Source organism: Apodemus sylvaticus, chromosome 10, assembly GCF_947179515.1.
Source record: "Apodemus sylvaticus chromosome 10, mApoSyl1.1, whole genome shotgun sequence".
Classification (NCBI taxonomy): Eukaryota; Metazoa; Chordata; class Mammalia; order Rodentia; family Muridae; genus Apodemus; species Apodemus sylvaticus.
Window position 1 is genome coordinate 54,637,880 of NC_067481.1, and position 20,760 is coordinate 54,658,639.

At 54.6% G+C, this 20,760-nt stretch overlaps 2 protein-coding genes across 5 annotated transcripts; both read left to right on the plus strand.

Annotated features, from left to right (window-relative positions):
* The first annotated feature begins 308 nt into the window (after nucleotides 1-308).
* Nucleotides 309-15,161, plus strand: Nlgn2 (neuroligin 2). Of its 4 annotated transcripts, XM_052196103.1 has the most exons (9): nucleotides 309-1,038; nucleotides 3,078-3,260; nucleotides 3,489-4,184; nucleotides 7,702-7,752; nucleotides 9,726-9,875; nucleotides 10,039-10,224; nucleotides 10,327-10,519; nucleotides 10,897-11,493; nucleotides 12,254-15,161. In XM_052196103.1, the coding sequence occupies exons 3-9, from the start codon at nucleotides 3,728-3,730 to the stop codon at nucleotides 13,131-13,133; spliced, it is 2,514 nt and encodes an 837-aa protein (XP_052052063.1). In that variant the 5' UTR covers nucleotides 309-1,038; nucleotides 3,078-3,260; nucleotides 3,489-3,727; the 3' UTR covers nucleotides 13,134-15,161. The 4 variants fall into 4 exon arrangements, with proteins under 4 accessions (XP_052052063.1, XP_052052065.1, XP_052052064.1 ...); XM_052196105.1 differs by lacking the exon at nucleotides 7,702-7,752; XM_052196104.1 differs by lacking the exon at nucleotides 3,078-3,260.
* Nucleotides 15,162-16,637: 1,476 nt separating this feature from the next.
* On the plus strand, nucleotides 16,638-17,825 carry Spem1 (spermatid maturation 1). Its single transcript, XM_052194085.1, has 3 exons — nucleotides 16,638-16,781; nucleotides 16,868-16,925; nucleotides 17,092-17,825. Exons 1-3 carry the CDS (start codon nucleotides 16,638-16,640, stop codon nucleotides 17,823-17,825), a joined length of 936 nt encoding a protein of 311 aa, XP_052050045.1.
* The last annotated feature ends 2,935 nt before the right edge of the window (nucleotides 17,826-20,760 follow it).

Sequence of the window (20,760 nt, forward strand, 5' to 3'; positions counted from 1 at the left end):
CCCCGCCTCTGTACCGAGAGACCCCGCCTTCTTCGTGTGATGCCCTGCCCTCTATAGTTCAGATGTTCTCCCCCTTGCTAGACCCAGAGAGCCCCGAGGGTGGGAGATCCGGTGTTGGGGGGGGGGGAGTGTCTTCACCCTGCTCTAGTTCGCTACGTCCATCCGTCCGTCTGTCCACTCCCACCCCCTTCACTGTCTTCAATCCCCCCACACTCCAGAGGGCGGGTGGGCAGGCGGGTGCGAGCGAGGGGTGTGCGCCGCTCTCTCGGCAGGGGGCGGGGGAGGCGGCCGCGCGGTGACGCGCGCGGGGCTGCTGCGGCTGCTCCGCCGGCGGATCATCACTCTCGAGCTGGGATGGACGCGGGGCGGGCGGGCCCTGGCGCGCAGAGCCAGGAGTCCGGGCCTCCTGGCTACTGAGCATTCCCCAAAGCCTCCTCTAGCCCTTGCCTTCCTTCCTAGGAGCCGCACCGACCTCTGCCTCGAGGCTCGGGACTCGGCCCCCGCCCTCTTCTGACTCCCCGGATCTCCCTCTCCCGCCCGCCCTCGGGATCGACTAGATCCCTCCCCCTCCCCGAGGATTCCGGCTGGATCCCTGCCCCTGCACCGCGGATTCTGCGCTCCGGGGCTCCGGGCCCCTAGGGATTGCCGTGGACTCCTCCTCCAGCACCCGATCCCTTAGGATCTATCGCCTGAACCATCTCCTGGTCCCTCGAAGCCATCCCAGAGAGCCAGTGGATCTCCAGTCCAGTCCTGTCCCATTGCTCTCTCCTGGCTCAGCCTTCCCCACTGCGGGGTTCCCTGTTCTTGAGCTCCCTCTGACCCTATACCCTAGCTTTCCTTTTCCTGGGGATCGACTGGATCCCGGCCCCGCCCCCCGGGGCTGGGGCGATCCCCCTCCCCCGCCGGGTGAGGCGCTGCAGGCGGGGGCTGGGCCTGCGGGGCCGCGGGGGCTCAGAGGCCGCCGCCCCCCTTCTGAAGCCCGTCCGCCCCCCACTCGGAGCTCTGGATGGAGGCACCACGGCCCCAGGGCTGATCCAGGTAGGAGCTAAGCCATGCTGGGTGGAGGGGGCTGCGCGGCGGTCCATTGGGGTCTTCCTCTTCGCATATACCTCCCTGCGCCTGGTTTCCCCCAGCCTGCTCTGTCTGCGTGTCTCCGCCTAAGGATGCTCTCGCCGTGTCTCTGCGTCTTGGTCTCTTTGTCTCTGCCTCTCTCCAGTCCATGAATGATCCTTTGAATGGGCCCACAGACCCCGTGTGTTCCCATCTCCCCCTCCCCCTCCTTCTCCCCTTCCCGGCCAAGCCATTTTCCCCACTGCAGGAAGGGGGGGGCTGCGGCCTGAGCCCCCGTCCCTCAACTCTCCCCGGTTGGGGGAGTCGGGCCTGGGCTGGAATGGAAGAGCAAGGCAGAGGGATCGGGAGGAGGGGGAGCAAGATGTGGCAGACAGAGATGAAGAGAGAAAATGGGGGAGAGAGTAATAGAAAAAAAGGAGCGAGAGAGGCGAGAGAGAGAGAGAGAGAGAGAGAGAGAGAGAGAGAGAGAGATAGAGAGAGAGAGAGAGAGAGAGCACTTGAGGGAGAAAATCAGAGAAGGTATTTGGAGGAGAGAGCGATGAGAAACACCAAGGAGACAGAAATGAGAAAAGACCGAGGGGTGAGAGACTGAAGGCAGGAGCTGGAGCAAGCCAGTTAAGGCCAAGGAAGGGTGCTCCGACGGACCCTGGGCAGAGAGGGATGGGGGGAAGGCTCTAGTGGGAGGGGAAGAGAGAAAAGCTAGTTAGAGGAGAGGGGGCGAGGGGCCCAAAGTACCTTAAGGGAAAAGGGTGACTGAAGCAGGCCGTAATGGGAGAGGGAGAGGAGACAGCAAGGCCCCAGCCTGGCATAGGAAGAAGAGATGGGGGTGGGGGTCAGCTACAACCCCCCTTCAGCTGATGGGAGAACAGAAGCCTAAAAGGACCTGGAAAGGGGAGGGCATGACTGGGTGTGAGTGGTGAGGGCTCCCGTGTCCTCATCTCTGGAATAAATTGACACCTGCAGAGAGCCACCCGCGGGCTGGCGCCTGGCTCTGAAAAGCCCGGCGTCAGCAAACAGTCCTGAAGGGGGGGTGCCAAGGGGGGGGGCTTACTGAAATGACCTGGGTGTCTGCCCTGCCTACCTTTTTACTGGTCCTGCCCCTGCTGCCTGGGCACCCAGGCATCCAAGCAGTAATACTGGGGGCTGGCAAGGGGAAGGGGAGCGGGGGACTCCTGGGGTGAGAAGATACCTGAGGTTTGCCTCAGGACGTAGGTCAAAATGCCGTGCAAAGAAGACCTCAGCCAGGGTCCAAGGCTCTTCCAGATTATGGGGGGGGGGGTGTCAGTAGGCTTATTTGAGAAGCCTACCCCAGTACTGCCTCTCTTATCCGCACCCCCCCCCATCTGCGAGAGACCTGGTCAGTAGGGTTAGGCTCTGATGAGGCTGAGCAGGATGGGGGAGGGGCATGTCTCTTAGGATTCTGTTCGCCTAGACCACCCTCCCCTCATATATACTTCTTCCTCTTTGATAAGATTGGGTGAAACTAGCGTTCTGACTCATGTCTCTGTCCCCCCTCTCATGGCCCAAATGGACTCAGCAACCAAGCAAGCCCCTTCCCCTCTTCCTCTAGACCACCCCCCTCCAGGGTTAAAGCTGCAGCCCGTTGCCGGGGTAACATTGCGGGGCAGCATCCTGTCGCCCAGCAACCGGCTGCAGGATCATGCATCTGTCCCTGGATTTGCCCCCTCAGCATCCCCTCCTCACTCTAACCCCAGATTCTAGGCACCCCAACTTCCAACTTCTAAGGGAAGATATGGAAGGGCCTGGGGGTAAAACGGTTCCCAAGTGCACAGATCTTTAGGGAATGGTACACGCCGATAGGGACAGAAGGTTCTGGGGTTTGTACAGTCCTGAGAAGGCCCAGAGTGTGGCCTGGGGTGGGGGTTCAGCACCATGAAATTACAGCTCAGGAGTAATTAACACGTATAAACAAACCCGCCACTTCCTGCTAATTAATGACTTGGTATTTTTATTTTCTCTTCCTTGTCTATCTCATTCTCTCCCAGGGAAGTGGGGACTGGGACTCCTGAGTCCCTAGGGAGAGCCTGCCCGGGAGGGATCGAGGCAGGAAAGGGGCCTGAGTCTAGGACCCTCCCTCCTCTCACCCTGCCCTGGACATTTACCACATCGGACATAGCCACCCCCAGCTTGGGTCTCTGCGGAGGGAAGAGGGCAGCTGGGGGAAGGGGGTAGGTGTCAGGGGGCCTGCGGGTGGAAGAAATGGGTAACTTGATCTGAAATTCAAGCCACTAACCACTTGTCTCTTGTTTCCCCATCCTTTCTGCCCCCCCCCCATCCAATCTCCCTTCCCTTCTCCCCCCTCTCTGTATTTTTCTGTCTGTCTGTCTGTCTGTCTGTCTGTCTGTCTGTATCTTGCACACCCTGTCCGGTTCCCCGTTGTCCCCTTCACCGGGCAGGTTGGGCCTCCCAGCACCTTCTCCTACCTTCATCCCCTTCCCCACCCCTTACCCCCTCCATGGAGAGAAATAGACTCCTCTTCTGTCCCTTCTAACCCAGGTCCCTACCCGTCCCCCTCCTCCTTCCTTTCCCCCGCCCCCTCCTCCCTCCTGGGGCGAGGGGGGCCTCCCTCCCTCTCCCCCCCTTCTCTCTCTCCGAGGGGGGGGTCAGGGGAGGGAGGGGGGGTCCCCCAATCAGCATGTGGCTCCTGGCGTTGTGTCTGGTGGGGCTGGCTGGGGCTCAACGGGGAGGAGGGGGTCCCGGCGGCGGCGCCCCGGGCGGCCCAGGCCTGGGCCTTGGCAGCCTCGGGGAGGAGCGCTTCCCCGTGGTGAACACAGCCTACGGGCGAGTGCGCGGTGTGCGGCGCGAGCTCAACAACGAGATCCTGGGCCCGGTCGTGCAGTTCTTGGGCGTGCCCTACGCCACGCCGCCCTTGGGCGCCCGCCGCTTCCAGCCGCCGGAGGCACCTGCCTCGTGGCCCGGCGTGCGCAACGCCACCACCCTGCCGCCCGCCTGCCCGCAGAACCTGCACGGGGCCCTGCCGGCCATCATGCTGCCTGTGTGGTTCACCGACAACTTGGAGGCGGCCGCCACCTACGTGCAGAACCAGAGCGAGGACTGCCTGTACCTCAACCTCTACGTGCCCACTGAGGACGGTAAGGGCACAGGCACAAGGCCGGGCACCCCGTAGACACAGCCCACAAACGCACACGCACACCCCCAATCACAGGATGGACTTCTGCCCCTAAACTGGGCCTTAATGCACAGTCTGTCCCTGCAAGCCTCCGCAGATCCTCTGAGGTAAGGGAGCCTGCTTATCAGGCAGTCTCGCAGCATCCCATAAGGATCTCACAGCAGAAACTCTTTGTGTGCTAGAAGGAAGGGTAGCTGGCATTAGGCCAGGCACCCCCATCCTCCCCTGAAAAAGGCACGCAGTCAGACACTTAATCTCAGTGTTGGTGGCTGGTGTTCAGATGATGGATACCTCCATAGCTTGCTCCAGCCTTGTCTCCACCTCCTGCCTTTCTCCCCACACCAACTACCTCCAGATTTCAGTTCGAGCCATATCACTTAGAGTCCCCATCTTCGGGCCAACCTGCCCTCGGCACCTGCCAGTCTCTTACCCGAGTTGAGTACCCTTGTCAATGGTATTCGGTGACTTCTTATGGGAGATTTCTGTCCCCTATACAGATATCCCCCCACATCCCTGAAGGGTCAGGGAAGCTTCTTAGCAAAGGCCCTTCCACCCACAGCACAGCAGCCATCCCCATCAGAACATCCTCCTTGGGTCTGAGATGCTGCTTTTGTGAATGAATTCCTGTTCACTGTGTGACAGCTCTGTACCCCTGCCCCAGGAAGCTTTCCATTCACGAACCTTCTGCACACCAAGATTAATCAGAATGTTTTCCAGCTACACACACACACACACACACACACACACACACACGAAAACCAGCATCACAAACAGCCCCCACATTGCCCTTTTGACATACAATCTCATCACTTCAAGACATCCCAACACGTCCACAGAGCTGTCTCTGCTGCATGCCTCCTCTGACTGGTAACTTGACGTGCAGGCCTGGTAACCAGAGACCCCAAATGAATCCCGTACCTCCTCCCTGTGTACTCAAGTTCTACAGTAACTAAGACTCAAATGCTTAAAATGCCATTTATCCAGCTGGCCATGTGTTCCAATATCTTACAAGTTATAGATAGCTCTCAGCCCCTTCACAGAGTAGAGTACACGTCCAATAATACTTCCCTGAAATGGTATTCCCATTACCCACATGGGCCTCAACCTTCCCTTAATCCTGGATGCCAGTCCTGTATCCCTGGGTGCTCTAGTAACCCCTGCGTGTGCAGTTTTTATACACACTTAGGCTTCAGATCACCCTCCTGAAAGGTCCGGCACTAACACTGTTGCTCTTATGCCAATCATAGGATGACTCACGTCCCTTAACCTGCCCATGTCTATGCTAATATCTGGACAGACCACCTTCTGCCCCGCATTCCAGCCCTGCGTTCTAGCTAACTACCCCTCCCCATGTAAAAGCATGGCTTCTAACAGCCTAGCCACAGGGTTCTGCCCTCTCCCAGCACCCCTTCCCTTCCCAGTTCTGCACCTTATCTCCCTGGAGTTCATGCTCATCCTCTCATCTCACTGCTATCCATTGACTCTCCATCACCGCGTGTGTGTGTGTGTGTGTGTGTGTGTACTCATACACATGCTTTTGAGACAGGGTCTCATTCTGTAGCCTAGGCTGGTCTAGAACTTACTAGAAGCTCGGGCTCTCCTGTGAACTTTTGATAATCCTCCAGCCTTAACCTCCTGAGTGCTGGGTTTATGAGCCACCATGAGCCACACTTTCACATAAGCTATCCACCCCATATCTTCCTCACAGGGACTTTCTTGTCACACCTATGGGAACCGTCTAACACTTGTCACGGCTGGACTGACCACTCTATCTGCACACAGATCATTCCTTCCCTCCCTCCCTCCCTCCCTCCATTCCACGCCTTCCCACACCTTCTGTATTTTTAACCGTTGCATATTGCAGACCTGCTTGGGGCTTGACACATTCAGGTGATCTCACTAAATCTTCACACCAGCTCCAGGAGGAAGTGGTTGACTCAGACACACACACACACACACACACACACACACACGCGCACACACACACACACACACACACGCACACACTTCACAGTCTCACGGTCATGAATACCCTGATGACTTCATCCCAACCCATATCCTCTCACAAAATACAGGCCCTGGTCCCAATGTGGATCATTGTTGTCAGCCCTAGCTAGTCTGAACCTTGTTGACCCCACCCCTTCCTGAGTTTTGGGGAGAAGCAGTCTGCCTGGGGAATTCCCTGAGACTCTTCAGTCTCAGGTCTCCCCTGACTAAACCCCAAATCCAAAAGAAGTCTGATACCAGTCTCTGGTTTCCGCTGGGACTTTTGCTGATCCCCACTTGCTCTCCCAGCAGGACACTTACTTTAGAGTCACACTGGCCCAAGGCACTGTTCCCTTCTGTTGGCAGGAAGAGTCCCTGAGAGGGCTCCTTTGCCGTGGACCTAGGGTGGGGCTGGTGATCCTAAGGGAAAATCACAATTTGGTGGGGAGGAGAAGAGGCCTGGGCAGGGCTGAGGTGGGTGGGAGTGTGGAGGGATAAGCCGGAGTGGAGGGCAAGACCTGATGACCCCTTTCCCTGCTTTGCCCACATTGGGAAAGTGGGATGAGAAGCCAGGCCTGAGTGTGGATGGAAGAGAAGTGCTGGGGGGTGAGGCTGGGTAGGGGGGCAGGTGGGCAGCCTAGCAGGCCTACCCACAGCCCTTCAGTAGGTGGGCAGCCTAGCGGGCCTACCCACAGCCCTTCAGTAGGTGGGCAGCCTAGCGGGCCTACCCACAGCCCTTCAGTAGGTGGGCAGCCTAGCGGGCCTACCCACAGCCCTTCAGTTGGTGGGCAGCCTAGCGGGCCTACCCACAGCCCTTCAGTAGGTGGGCAGCCTAGCGGGCCTACCCACAGCCCTTCAGTTGGTGGGCAGCCTAGCGGGCCTACCCACAGCCCTTCAGTTGGCAGCAGGGGCTTCTGGAGTCAATGAGCAATGGGGTGGTCTGCCCCAAACCCATTCTGCCTTCTGACCTTCAGAACAACTCAGAGGGAAGTAGTCCTTTCTGTACAGCCTCCTCTTACAGCCTGGACAGCCCCATAGCACATGGCTGCCCCTGAAAGGAGTCTGCGTGAAAGATGGCCTGGGTGGCAAGCCAGCCCTGGTGTAGCCTAGCCCCCCTCCCCCACCCTCTCCCCCTAACACTATTTCATTTCCAGCAAGTAGCAAACACAGCAAAAAGCCAAGTCCTTTCCAATTAAGTAACTGCTTCTCAAGACAGCCTCGGCCCGCTCAGGCACCCCACCCCTCAAACCCACCTTTTCTTTGGGGCATGACTTTTTCTGGGGAGGGGAAAAGTTGGGTTATAGAAACGTTTTTCTCTTTTCTTGGTTTCTTTTTCTTGCAAACAGATTTTGCTTTTTTTGGCTTATTTTTTCTGCCTCTCCCCCTTCCCCTTTTCTGCTTTCTCTCCTCCCCTCCCCATCTACCGCCTCCCCTGACCCCATCTTTCCCCACAAAATTGTCCTTTTTTCTCTGTTTTGTGTTCCCGGTCTTAGGTCCGCTCACAAAAAAACGTGACGAGGCGACGCTCAATCCGCCAGACACAGGTAGATTTAAAAATCCCGCTGATGCATGTGGTTGCTTTGAAGAGGACTCTGATGGCCCTGCCCCTAACTAAATGTCCCCACAGCTCTCAAGGCACCCCCCCCCCCAGTCATTCTCCCAACTAAAAAATGCAAAAGAAAAAAGAAAAGAAAAAATTTTAAAAATTGGAAAAAAGAATCATGAAAACTTCAAACAAATTTGAAAAATGTTGGACCCACTAGTTGACCTGTGAGAAAGACTAGCCATGGCGAAAAAGGTGGAAACTGAAAAAGGAATTGGATCGCCAGAAAAAAAAATTGGATAAAATGCTGAGAGTTTGAAAGGAATCTGGACTGTTTCACAACATGTGAAATGTACCATTTGACTGGAAAAAAAAAGTTTTAATCTGAAGCAAAATAACATTTGAAAAAAATTGACAAATTAATGACATTAATCAAAACATTAGAAACCTGCTACAATTTCTAACCAAAGCCTGTCAGATAAAAAAAAAAAGTGAACATCTGAAATGAATGAAAGAATTTGAAAATTTTTAAAAACAGGGCCCAATATCTTGAAGTTTCACCACAAAATTTTGAAATAATGCAAAGAATTTTTTTCTTGTTTTCTTTTTTTCCCAAATGGAGCTTTTTTTGTTTTTTTCTTTTCTTGTTGACTCCGCCCCAAGATCTTCTTGCTTTTTTGGTTGTCGTTTTTTTCTTTCTTTCTTCTTTCTTGATCCTGGTTTTTGTTGTCGGTTTTGGATTCTTGCTGCCCCGCCCCTCTTCCTGCTCCTTCCCTTTCTAATATCCTCCCCCCCCCCCAGGGAGAGGTCTGGGGGAGGGAAGAAAGGAGGGGGCATTAGGGCAGGTCCCTGGAAGGAAGTGCACTGTAAGGCTAAGGCTGGAAGGAAGCAGCAGCGTCTCAGGGCGGCCAAGGAAGTCCAGAGAGCAGGGAGGGGCAGAAAGCGCTGTCCTACGACTGCAGGTTGACCTTATGGCTAGATGTGCGAGATGGCGCAGGAACTGGGGACCAGCCGTAGGGTCTGAGCCCTGCTCCCCTGGCAGATGTTAACCTAGAGCTCTACCAGTGAGCCGGAGCCCAGGCACATGCCGAGAGTTCAAAGAGAGCAGGAGCTGACCCCAGTCTTGGGACTTTAGAGATATCCTCGGCTAGTAGTGGGCATCAGGCTGTAGAGTCTGGAGGACCCTGACAAGCCCTCCTGGGCTCCAGGCTCCCTCTTCAGGAATTCTCATCCATCAGTCCATCCAGTCCAGCACCTCCCAGCCTGCTACATGTGGCTGCCATCTAAAGGATTCTTTTGGCCACGGCAGCAGAGCTTCAGGGTAGGAGAGGCCAGTTTGGAGGGTGGAGAGTCTAAGAGTCAGGGCTTTACCATGACTTCATTAAGCAGGCTCTTTCCCACCCTGCCTCCTCCTGCCACAGTAATTAGGCTGGGGGTTGCCATGGTAACTGGGGAGGTGACCTAGAAAGGAATTAGGGCGGGGAGGAGACCAAGCCCCCAGGGACCCTAAGGCCTGGCACCCCTCACCCACAGACTAGGGTGCCATGTGGAGCTGAGGCCCAAGCCTGAGTCTGAGGAGACGCCAGGGCCCTCCCAGCACCTCCAGTCCTGGTCCCAGCCATAGTCCGCTCTTCCCAGAAGCAGGGAGGAGACTGGTTGTGTGTGTGCAGAAGCCCTGAGAAGGGCCACTTCCTACCCTTGGCCTCTGTTGGGCTTCTTGGAAAGTGTGCCCAACATTTGGTGAGGTGCTTGGACTCATGCTGGCCAATGATGAGGAGGGACCTTCCTCTAGGCTTAGCTGGGGAGGGAGGGAGGGGAATCCGGTCTTGCCCCCCGCCAGGGATGTTAGTGACAAGTCCCCTGAGCTCCAGGCTGCTCCTCAGAAGGCCTGGGAGCTCCAAAGTGCTGCTTCTGGTCTGACTGTGTCCTTGTCCCCCCATCTCCCGGCCCACCTGCCACCCCCTCCCCTCGCAGATATCCGGGACTCTGGGAAGAAACCGGTCATGCTGTTTCTACACGGCGGCTCCTACATGGAAGGCACCGGGAACATGTTTGACGGCTCGGTCCTGGCTGCCTATGGCAATGTCATCGTAGCCACACTCAACTACCGTCTTGGGGTGCTCGGTGAGGGTGGGCAGCCAACTTTTGGGGGGCAAAGTCTGGGAAGCCGTCCTGGTGGGCAGGGTCCTCCCAAGTACGCCAGAATACCGGACAGACCTATACTGCATTAAGCCCCTAGCTGAGGATGCTGTAACACCTCCAGGAAGCACCCTTCTTCTACCCCTAGGTTTCCTCAGCACTGGTGACCAGGCTGCAAAAGGCAACTATGGGCTCCTGGACCAGATCCAGGCCCTGCGCTGGCTCAGTGAGAACATTGCCCACTTTGGAGGTGACCCCGAGCGCATCACTATCTTTGGGTCTGGGGCAGGCGCCTCCTGTGTCAACTTGCTGATCCTCTCCCACCATTCAGAAGGTACCAGCAGCCTCCCCACCTGCCTCCCCTTCCCAAACCCTACCAATCCTCTCCTTCTCTTAGCTGATAACAGCCTAGCCTGAGGTCTGCTTGTCCCACCAGGACTGTTCCAGAAGGCCATTGCTCAAAGTGGCACTGCCATTTCTAGCTGGTCTGTCAACTACCAGCCGCTCAAGTACACGCGGCTGCTGGCAGCCAAAGTGGGCTGTGACCGAGAGGACAGCACTGAAGCTGTGGAGTGTCTACGCCGGAAGCCTTCCCGGGAGCTAGTGGACCAGGATGTGCAGCCTGCCCGGTATGGGGGTGGGAGAGGACTAGGTCCAGGTCTCTGCTTTCCTAACTGGTTCCAAGGAGGCTGAGGTGAGAGGCCCTTAGAGGTAGTCTACCTGGGCAAGGAGAAGAGGGCTTCAGATACCCCGAGTAGCTGTCTGTTAGCAGTCTCCTTTATGTGGAGGTCATCACACCACATAGATCAAGCACAGGGTTCCCCATAATTCTTTAGGAGGATATCCAGGGGGGCCAAAATACCCCGAAGGACTGACTCTATGAGTCTTCAGGTCATGGAAAAAGGTCTTCTAGCTAGAGGGAGGTACCTCTGTGTGGCTTAGGAGAGCACAGGCCCTCAGGAGGCCACAACTGGAGGATGCTGAGACCTTGCCCCTTTCTCCCCAGCTACCACATTGCCTTTGGGCCAGTGGTGGACGGCGACGTAGTCCCTGATGACCCTGAGATCCTCATGCAACAGGGGGAATTCCTCAACTACGACATGCTCATCGGTGTCAACCAGGGAGAGGGTCTCAAGTTTGTGGAGGACTCTGCAGAGAGTGAAGACGGTGTATCCGCCAGCGCCTTCGACTTCACCGTCTCCAACTTCGTGGACAACTTGTATGGGTATCCGGAAGGCAAGGATGTGCTTCGAGAGACCATCAAGTTCATGTATACGGACTGGGCTGACCGGGACAATGGCGAGATGCGGCGTAAGACCCTGCTGGCACTCTTCACTGACCACCAGTGGGTGGCCCCAGCTGTGGCCACTGCCAAGCTACATGCTGACTACCAGTCCCCTGTCTACTTTTACACGTTTTACCACCACTGCCAGGCTGAGGGCCGGCCAGAGTGGGCAGATGCAGCGCACGGGGATGAGCTGCCCTACGTCTTTGGTGTGCCCATGGTGGGCGCCACTGACCTCTTCCCCTGCAACTTCTCCAAGAATGATGTCATGCTCAGCGCAGTAGTCATGACCTACTGGACCAACTTCGCCAAGACTGGGTGAGGGCCAGAGGGCCTAGTGGGGCTGGGTGGGGCGCCCTTGTAGGTTGAGGTACCCTTGCCTGCCTCTGCGGGTTCTTCCTCCTCCCTTCCCGCACTAGGCCATCATTCCTCTAGGAAGACCCAGGCTCTTACGGAGGCAAACCTCTGAACACCTTTGTCTTGAGCACTGAGGGGGTTGGAGACTCGTTAGTGTAAGAAAGGGCCCTGTCTTTTCTAGGGGTAGGCTTTCTCAGGTAGCCTTCATGCGACTGTTGTCTGTCCAGCTTGGTCTACGTCTAAGTATAGAGAGTTTCTGTCTGTCACTGTGTCTCTGTCTCTTTGCTGAGGGCCACTGGCTTCTCTGCCCTCTTTGGTTTTCATCTCTTGGTTGCTCTCACCAGAACTGTCTTCCTGACCCTGGCTGTGTGTCACGTGCTTATCTCCATTTCTCAGCGCTGTGTCACCAGATATCTTTTCAGACTTCATCTCTGTCTTTCTCTGTGTCTCTCTCTGTCTGTCTCTCTGTCTCTCTCTGTGGTGTGTGTGTGTGTGTGTGTGTGTGTGTGTGTGTCTGGCAGGGCCTCACTATCTAGCTCAGGCCAACCCTTTCTTATGCCTCTTAAGTGCTGGGATTGTAGGCATGCTCCACTATGTCTAACCTTTTCTAGATGTAGGTGTTTCCTGGTCTCTAAATCTCGGACCTCTCCCTCCCCTCTGAGACTCCATCCTCCTTCCGAGCCTCACCCTCACTCCTTTCCTTGCCCTCCTGTGCCCACAGTGACCCCAACCAGCCTGTGCCACAGGACACCAAGTTCATCCACACCAAGCCCAACCGCTTTGAAGAGGTAGTGTGGAGCAAGTTCAACAGTAAGGAAAAGCAGTACCTGCACATAGGCTTGAAACCGCGTGTGCGCGACAACTACCGTGCCAACAAGGTGGCCTTCTGGCTGGAGCTCGTGCCCCACCTGCACAACCTGCACACAGAGTTCTTCACCACCACCACCACGCGCCTGCCTCCCTATGCCACACGCTGGCCACCTCGCACACCCGGTCCCGGCACTTCCGGCACACGCCGTCCTCCCCCACCCGCCACTCTGCCACCTGAGTCTGATATTGACCTAGGCCCAAGGGCCTATGACCGCTTCCCCGGTGACTCGAGGGACTATTCCACGGAGCTAAGCGTAACTGTGGCAGTGGGAGCCTCCCTCCTCTTCCTCAACATCCTTGCCTTTGCCGCTCTCTACTACAAGCGGGACCGGCGCCAGGAGCTGCGGTGCAGACGGCTCAGCCCACCAGGAGGCTCAGGCTCAGGTGTGCCTGGTGGGGGCCCCCTGCTTCCCACTGCTGGCCGCGAGCTACCCCCCGAGGAGGAGCTGGTATCGCTGCAGCTCAAGCGGGGTGGTGGTGTTGGGGCGGACCCTGCTGAGGCCCTGCGCCCTGCCTGTCCACCCGACTATACCCTGGCCTTGCGCCGGGCACCGGACGATGTGCCTCTCTTGGCCCCGGGGGCCCTGACCCTGCTGCCTAGTGGCCTGGGGCCTCCACCCCCACCCCCACCTCCTTCTCTCCATCCCTTTGGGCCCTTCCCACCACCACCCCCTACTGCTACCAGCCACAACAACACGCTACCCCATCCCCACTCCACCACTCGGGTATAGGGGGCGGCTTGGGGAGGTCTGCCTCCCGAGCCCTCCCGAGCCCAGGCCATGTGAAGGCAGGGAGGAGAACTCAGCACCGGGCTTTACCCCTGTGGATTTGTCAAACTTCGTGGAGCAATGTTAAGGTGGACATGAGATTCCTCACTGGGAAGAGAGTTTTTCCCATGCAGAGAGCCCTGTTATCTCCTCTGGACCTGGGCCTTTGAACACCTGGGGGGTATTTTCTACCCTCCATTGGGACACCAGACTTCGGTGTGTGGAAATGTGAAGTCTTTTTGCCCATGTGGAGACATGTTTTCCCATGTGCAGGGTGAGGTTTGTTTGGGTTTTTTTTGTTTTGTTTTGTTTTGTTTTTTGTTTGTTTGTTTTTGGTTTTTTGGTTTTGTTTTTGTTTTCTGCCCTGGACACATGTTGGCCTCCTCAAAGAATTTCTGCGGGGATTTGCACCCCATGCCTTTGCCTTCTCCTCCCCGTCCAACTCCCTGGAGACCCTGGAAGTGATGTGTGCACATACGGTGACCCTTGGCCACCAGACAATACAGGGTGGCACCTGGGGAGCAGCAAGGAAATCACAGGCCCCCTGGACCCCGCTCCCTACCCACCCCTGTAAAGCATGTTTCTCCCCCATGGCACAAGACAGGTGAAGCACGTTCTCCCTGGAAGCCCTCACCTCCCACAGACAACACAGAGTTCCTGCTAGAGGAAAGGGAGGATCTCTGTGCACCCCAGGACTGCCTGGAAACTTACCTTCCGATGGTCCGGGACACATTTCATCGAGTGGAAACGTGTTCTTGCATGTGGATGTGTGTTTCCCAGGCAGAGGGTCCTGCGTTCCCCAGCACTTCCCTGCATTCTCCCACACCTCACACCTCGGGTCCAGCACACACTTCCTCCTTGCATAGTAGGTGGGAACAGACCTGGAATTGACAGAAGCCACATGGGAAGTACAGACTTGGAGGGACACGTTGAGGTGGGGGGGTGGGGAGCATGGCACGTGTCACACAAGAGGCCATGCATGTTTACCCTCAGCTCTCATGGGGCCTGAGGAGCCTTTTCCTCTGTCCTCGAGATCATTGCTCATCTGTGCCAAACTGGGTAGATGGGTTGGGAGACTCTCAAAATGTGCCAAGGATCCCCTAAGTCCAGGGAAGGGAAAAGCCGGGAGCAGGTGGCAGCTAAGGTGGTCCCCCTGCACCTCCCATGTCATTTCTCCTTCTCTGCTGTGGTTCCTCCTCTTTCTCCATCACTGGCTCCTTCTTTGATGCGCTCCCCCCATCTCAGGGTCAGACCAGCTTTCTCTCCTCACCTTCTTTAACCTGTCTCCCTCCCTGATTGGCTGCGCTGAAGAAGAACAGAAGCCGAGGAAGGGGGAGGGAAGGAGTCAGGGAAAAAGGTTACATGGACAGGCTGGGGAGAGAATGAGGTCAGCTGTACCAAGCAGCAGATGGAGGGGCCGTGGGGACTGGGCAGACACCAGCAGGAAGATTTTGAAAGGAGATGTGGGAGGCCACTGCCCAGAGGTCTTTGGCTTTGGACCTCTTGGGGAAAAGAATGATGCCAGGGAGGGTTGAAAGGGACACCAGTGGTGTGGCTGAATCGTCATGTATTGTTTGGCTTTCTGAGGGATGTTAGTGCCAAACTTGTATAGGGGTGGGGTGCTGTCTTCCACTGACACCCAGATCCAGAATCCTTGGTCTTGAGTCCCTTGTCCTTTCTCCATCCCCTACCCCCCCCCCCATGGAAATGTAGTTCTTTTCTGGCCCTTTCCCCTGCCTGGTCTAGCAATTCTTGGAACAGCCATGCCTTCCAAATGCTATCAACCTGGGCCCTGAGCCCTGTAAAGCAGATGCCCCAGAGCTGGGGTGTGAGAGAGGGGCTGGGGGACCCCATGATACAGCCACGGACTCCAATGCCCAGCCCCTTTCCAAATAATCCCGTGTCCCCACCCCAACCCTTTGCGGCTCTGTACACATTTTTAAACCTGGCAAAAGATGAAGAGAATATTGTAAATATAAAAGTTTAACTGTTGATTGTGTCTCCTGTCATGTTAGAAGGTGGTGGGGGAGAGCCGGGCGGTGGTAGCGCACGCCTGTAATCCCAGCACTCTGGGAGGCAGAGGCAGGTGGATTTCTGAATTCGAGGCCAGCCTGGTCTACAGAGTGAGTTCCAGGACAGCAGGGCTAGACAGAGAAACCCTGTCTCGAAAAAACCAAAACAAACAAAAAAACCCAAAACAAAACAAAAAAAAAGAAGGTGGTGGGAAGAAGTGCCCAACCCGTTTTAGAAAATAACTTGAGATCTGAGGAGAACCGGCAAGGGGGAGAATTTCCATAATGACAGTAGAGATCAGGATGGGCAAATAGTTACAAACACTTGTAATCAGAGCATTCCGGAGGCTGTTGAGGGGGGTTGAAGGGACCAGGAACTCAAGACCTCCTGAGTTAAATATGAGACCCTGTCTTTAAGATAAAAATGCTGGCCAGGCAGTGGTGGCACACGCCTGTAATCCCAGCATTCTGGGAGGCAGAGGCAGGCGGATTTCTGAGTTCGAGGCCAGCCTGGTCTACAGAGTGAGCTCCAGGACATCCAGGGCTATACAGAGAAACTCTGTCTTGAAAAAAACAAATCCAAAAAACCAAAAAAAAAAAAAAAAAAAAAAAAAAGATAAAAATGCTAGGCATGGTAAATGTAATTCTAGAACTGGATGATAATGACAGGGAACTCAGGAGTTAAAGGTCACTCCTGGCTATATAGAAAGTTTGAGGCAGGGGCTGGAGAGATGGCTCAGAGGTTAAGAGCACTGACTGCTCTTCCAAAGGTCCTGAGTTCAAATCCCAGCAACCACATGGTGGCTCACAACCATCTGTAATGAGATCTGATACCCTCTTCTGGTGTGTCTGAAGACAGCTACAGTGTACTTACATATAATAAATAAATAAATTTAAAAAAAGAAAGAAAGAAAGTTTGAGGCAGCTGGGCATGGTGGCACACGCCTATAATCCCAGCACTTGGGGGGCAGAGGCAGGCGGATTTCTGAGTTCCAGGCCAGCCTGGTCTACAGAGTGAGTTCCAGGACATCCAGGACTACACAGAGAAACCCTGTCTCGACAAAACAAAAGTTTGAGGCTACATGAGATGCTGTCTCAAAGAAAACAAAAGGTCAGGAGCTATGTTTGTGGTCTAGGGCCTGGTGCATTAGAGGAAGTGGAAACTGATGAGGGCAGATGCCCAATAGATTAGAGAGCCAGTGTGCTCACCCGGGAGGCTGGCTCTAAGAAAGGCTGCAAAGAAAAGGGTCTGGCTCCCACCGGGGCCTAGGCTAAGTCTGGGGTCAGCCCCGGGCCGGGCACTTTGAGAGTATCATCTTAGCACATTATGAGGGAAAAGCCCAGCATCATTGTGACCCGGTCACTCGCAGGACCTTCTGGATCAGGCTGGCAGGCCAGTGGGCATTAGGGGTAGTGGGCTGGGGGCCTAAGGGCCCTGGTGGCCCTAGGGACCGCCATGGCCATGGCTGAGCGGCCACGGCCTGGGTGGGCCTCATATCAAAACCCCAACACCAACAACTGCCAGGACATGGGAAACTCCATTCTGCTGCTCTTGGGTCTCATCATCTGTATTAACATTGGCATCAATTTGGTGACCCTGGTCAGGCATGGTGGTGGCTAGGGTGGCTGGGAGGCAGGCCTGGTTATGAAGACCAACCTGTAGTCACCATGTCCTCCTGTATCTAGCTCTGGAGCCGAATCCGCATCCTCTTACACCGAATGTTCCATATCATTTGTGAGAAAGGTAAGGAAGGCTCAGGGTTGGGGCCTAGCAGAAACCAAGCGTTCTGTTCCACCTGACCCTGACCCAAAGCGGCTCCAGAAGAGTGAGTTGCAGCGTTTCTAAGCCCCACCTCCCATCTCTCTAGAAGCCAGCCTTTCCAACAACCTCACCTCTTCCTAATCCACAGAAACCAGTAAATCCTCACCTGGGAAGCTGGCCCAGCCCTCGAGGAAGCAGACCCACCCCGAAGTCCATCTTCGATGTACCATGGACCCTGTGAAGATGAGCGTGACCCCCCCACCCACTCGTCGTCGTCACCGCCATCGAGCGCCTCCATCTCGCCGTGCCCGCCGCCCCATAGCTTGGGCCCCTGATACTGATGAGGAGAAACCTCCACAGCAGCACCCTGCAATCTGTTCCCGCCACTGGGACGGTCCTAAGGATTGGGACAGCTTCCAATCTATGCAGGAGATGTGGGAACCTTGGACTCAAGATGGTCTAGAGCAACCTGCCCAGACCATCCGCTTCCAGCCAACAGTAGAGGCAAGGCCTCTCAAAACAGAAATCCGGTCAGAGCAGGGCCTAGAGGCCTACGTATATACTGTGAATCCCCCGCCCCCCAGTCCAGAGGTTTTGGGCCATAAAAACAATGCAGTAGGGCTAGGGGGAGGTGCTGAGGGTGAACAAACACAGGGCCAGCCTGTCTCACCACCCTTTCTGGGTCCAGCAAATGTCCCTGAAATACCCCGGCGCCGTTCATCTGGTAGAATAGTCTATGATGCCCGAGATGTGAGGAGAAGGTTACGAGAACTGACCCGGGAGGTGGAGGCTTTGTCCCACTGTTACCCCTTGGTCTCTGGATCCAGCACAGCTGAGGGGACAGGCAAAGATTGGGTGTATCGTCCCCTGAAGGGAAGGTGACTGGGGACAAAAATAAAAACAAATAGAGGAAGTATTTTGTGGTAATATAGAGGGGAATGATCCTCCCAGTGCCTATAATTCCTGGTCGATAAGAGAATGACCTCCCTGGACATTCTAGAGATCCCTGGGGGCCCCTGTCAACTTCTTGCCCTCCTAGGTCCTGTCTGAGCCTTTCTAAAGCCCTTCTTAGTCTTAGACACCAGACTGCTTCCACCTTGCTTTTAGTGGCCAGAGAAGCCACCAAATCAACCCAGCAGGCAATCCTGAACTGGAGCACAGACCTCAGGCCCATGGTCTGACCTCAAGTCTACAGAGCCTAGGTTTAGACTATAGGTCTATCAGAAACATGGTTCCTCTAGTGCTCTGGTTTCTTTGGGCAGATTGCTGAGAGGGGGAGGGTCTCTCTAGGCCCTCTCAATCTCCCAGACAGAACCTCAAGTTCCTACAACCTTTGAGAATAGACTCAGAAGCAGGAGGTAAAACAATAGGGGCGGTGGTGGTGCACACCTGTAATCCCAGCACTCTGGGAGGCAGAGGCAGGAGGATTTCTGAGTTCGAGGTCAGCCTGGTCTGCAGAGTGAGTTCCAGGACAGCCAGGGCTACACAGAGAAACCCTGTTGGGGGGGGAGGGAGGGACATCTCAAGAGATGACTTCCCATAACGTCTTAACTTCTGTGATCTTATGCCTGTCCATGTCACAAAGGAAAGATGCTCAGGCCAAGTGACTTGCTTGTGGCCACAGATAGCAGGGATCATGTTCACAGCCTTATGGCTTTCTACCTCCCCTCCCAACCCCCATAGCCATTCCTGCCGGTGGAAAACTTCCCAGTGCCAGTGAATCACTCCAGCCTATACTTTCCCATGTAGCCTCTTCCAAATTTTCCATCCACTGACCAGCAGAGAAACTGATGCCCTGCCCTTCTAAAGGGCTGAGATTCTCCTATTCATATCAACACACAATTTTCTGCAAATCACCCTACTTTTTTTGGTGGTTGTTATTCATTATACTCAAGTTGGTGACACATAACCCCAGGCAGGATGGTCATTGCAAGTTCAAAGCTAGACAGGTTTACATAGCCAGTTCTGGGCTAGACATGGCTAAAATAGCAAGACATTCTGTCAGCAAAACAAAACCCCCAAAGAAAGAAGTTATTGATCATGTTAATTTTATTCTGTTACATACTGTATGTTTGGAGACCATAGGAGATACCTTTCCTTCGTTTTTAAATAGTTTGCTATATGAAACAAGCTTGGTTGGCAGGAGGAAGGAAGGGTCAAGGTGTCCCAAGGGTAGTCTGCCAAGGTCACCTGGCTTACCAGAGACCCTGGCTGAACATAGCATGAAAAATGACTTGTTGGCAGGGTGGTGCATGCCTGTGATCTCAGTACTCTGGAGGCAAAGGCCTCCAAGTCCAAGCCAGTCTGATCTACATATTGAGTTCCAGACCAGGGAGGAGGGCCCAGATGTCACTCTGTTGATCATGGCTGGCCTTGACCTCAGAGAGATCTGCCTGCTTCTGCATCTGGAGTGATTGGACTGAAGGTGTGTGCCACCATACCTGACCCATTTTTTTTTTTAGGTATTTCATTAGATGTTTATGTGGGGTGGGTGGGTATGTGATGCCAATAGAGTCCAGGAGTAGGGTGTCAGATCCTCTGGAACTGCAGTTCTAGGTAGTGAGCTACCCAACCTGGGTGCTGGGAATGAAACTTGGTCCTCTGCCAAAGCAATAGGCACTCTGAACTGCTGAGCCTTCTCTATACCCCGGTAGATCCTATCATTAAAAAAACAAAACAAAACAAGCCAAACCTAAACCTTGTAGTCAGGGTGCTTCTTTCATAAAGTGATTGTTAACCTAGTTTACTCAAAATACTCCTGTTATATCAATTTCATCTTTATACTGTGTGTAGTATGTAATTTTTTTTCTAGTACTGAGTAACTATCTGGCAAGTTCTCTATCACTTTATACTGTGTGTGTGGTTTTTGTTGTTGTTCTTGTTGAGTTTTTTTGTTTTTTGCTTGTTTTTGTTTTTCAAGACAGAGTTTCTCTATGTAGCCCTGGCTGTCCTGGAACTCACTCTGTAGACCAGGCTGACCTCAAACTCAGAAATTCGCCTGCCTCTGCCTCCCAAGTGCTGGGATTACAGGCGTGTGCCACCATACCCGGCTCTATACTGTGTGTGTGTGTGGTGATGGTCATAGTGGTGGTGGTGGGGTGGTGGTGATTTATCAAGATGGTATCTCTAACCCCCAATGGCCTGGAACTAGACCATCTCCCACCTCAGCCTCTCCAGCATCTAGGATTGCCAAGCCAGTCGCTACCATACTGTGCTGTGGTTTTCTTAAGGTGCTTGATTATTAGTTTTTCAACTTGGAGTCAGGGTGAGTCAGTGAGAGGACAGTCTCCTTGGAAGGAAGGAAGACCACAGTTGGGGTTGGTAGTTGGCAGGGACAGCAATATGCTGGGCACGGGCACTGGTACTAGAGGGATTATGACGCGGAGACGGTCAGCATGCCAAAGACAGTTCTGCTATACACCATTACATCTCTATGCTGCCCTCAAAGCAGGCTTGAAAGGTGACATGCCAACCGGCTACAGATATTGCCATGTCTCAGAAGAGCAATGGAATTCTTTATGGATATTTTGACCCTGTGAAGATGGTCTCATGACAGTAGCTACCATACTTTCTGACCAGGAGCCAGATGTGAGGTTAAGACCAAGAAGACTGTCAAGTACCCGAGGGCCATGTTCTATCAAATGGAAGTCAAAAGAGCGAATAAAAGTTCTTCTACCTCTGCATTATGATGCTAACCTCCCTCATTATGACCTGGCTCTCTCCCCCAGAGAGTAAGCATCTCTCCGTAGTGGCATGAAAACAGTGTGGGTTGGGCTGGGTGGGGGGGTGGCCCAGGTGGCCTTAGGACCCCCCCACC

What these genes read in the sequence shown, in the direction of transcription:
- Spem1 (XM_052194085.1), top strand. Translation starts at nt 16,638, where the DNA reads ATGGCCATGGCTGAGCGGCCACGGCCTGGGTGGGCCTCATATCAAAAC. An exon ending in GCATCAATTTGGTGACCCTG is followed by an intron (nt 16,782 to 16,867) that starts GTCAGGCATGGT and finishes TCCTGTATCTAG; the next exon opens with CTCTGGAGCCGAATCCGCAT. An exon ending in CCATATCATTTGTGAGAAAG is followed by an intron (nt 16,926 to 17,091) that starts GTAAGGAAGGCT and finishes CCTAATCCACAG; the next exon opens with AAACCAGTAAATCCTCACCT.
- Nlgn2 (XM_052196103.1), top strand. Translation starts at nt 3,728, where the DNA reads ATGTGGCTCCTGGCGTTGTGTCTGGTGGGGCTGGCTGGGGCTCAACGG. An exon ending in CTACGTGCCCACTGAGGACG is followed by an intron (nt 4,185 to 7,701) that starts GTAAGGGCACAG and finishes TCCCGGTCTTAG; the next exon opens with GTCCGCTCACAAAAAAACGT. An exon ending in ACCAACTTCGCCAAGACTGG is followed by an intron (nt 11,494 to 12,253) that starts GTGAGGGCCAGA and finishes CTGTGCCCACAG; the next exon opens with TGACCCCAACCAGCCTGTGC.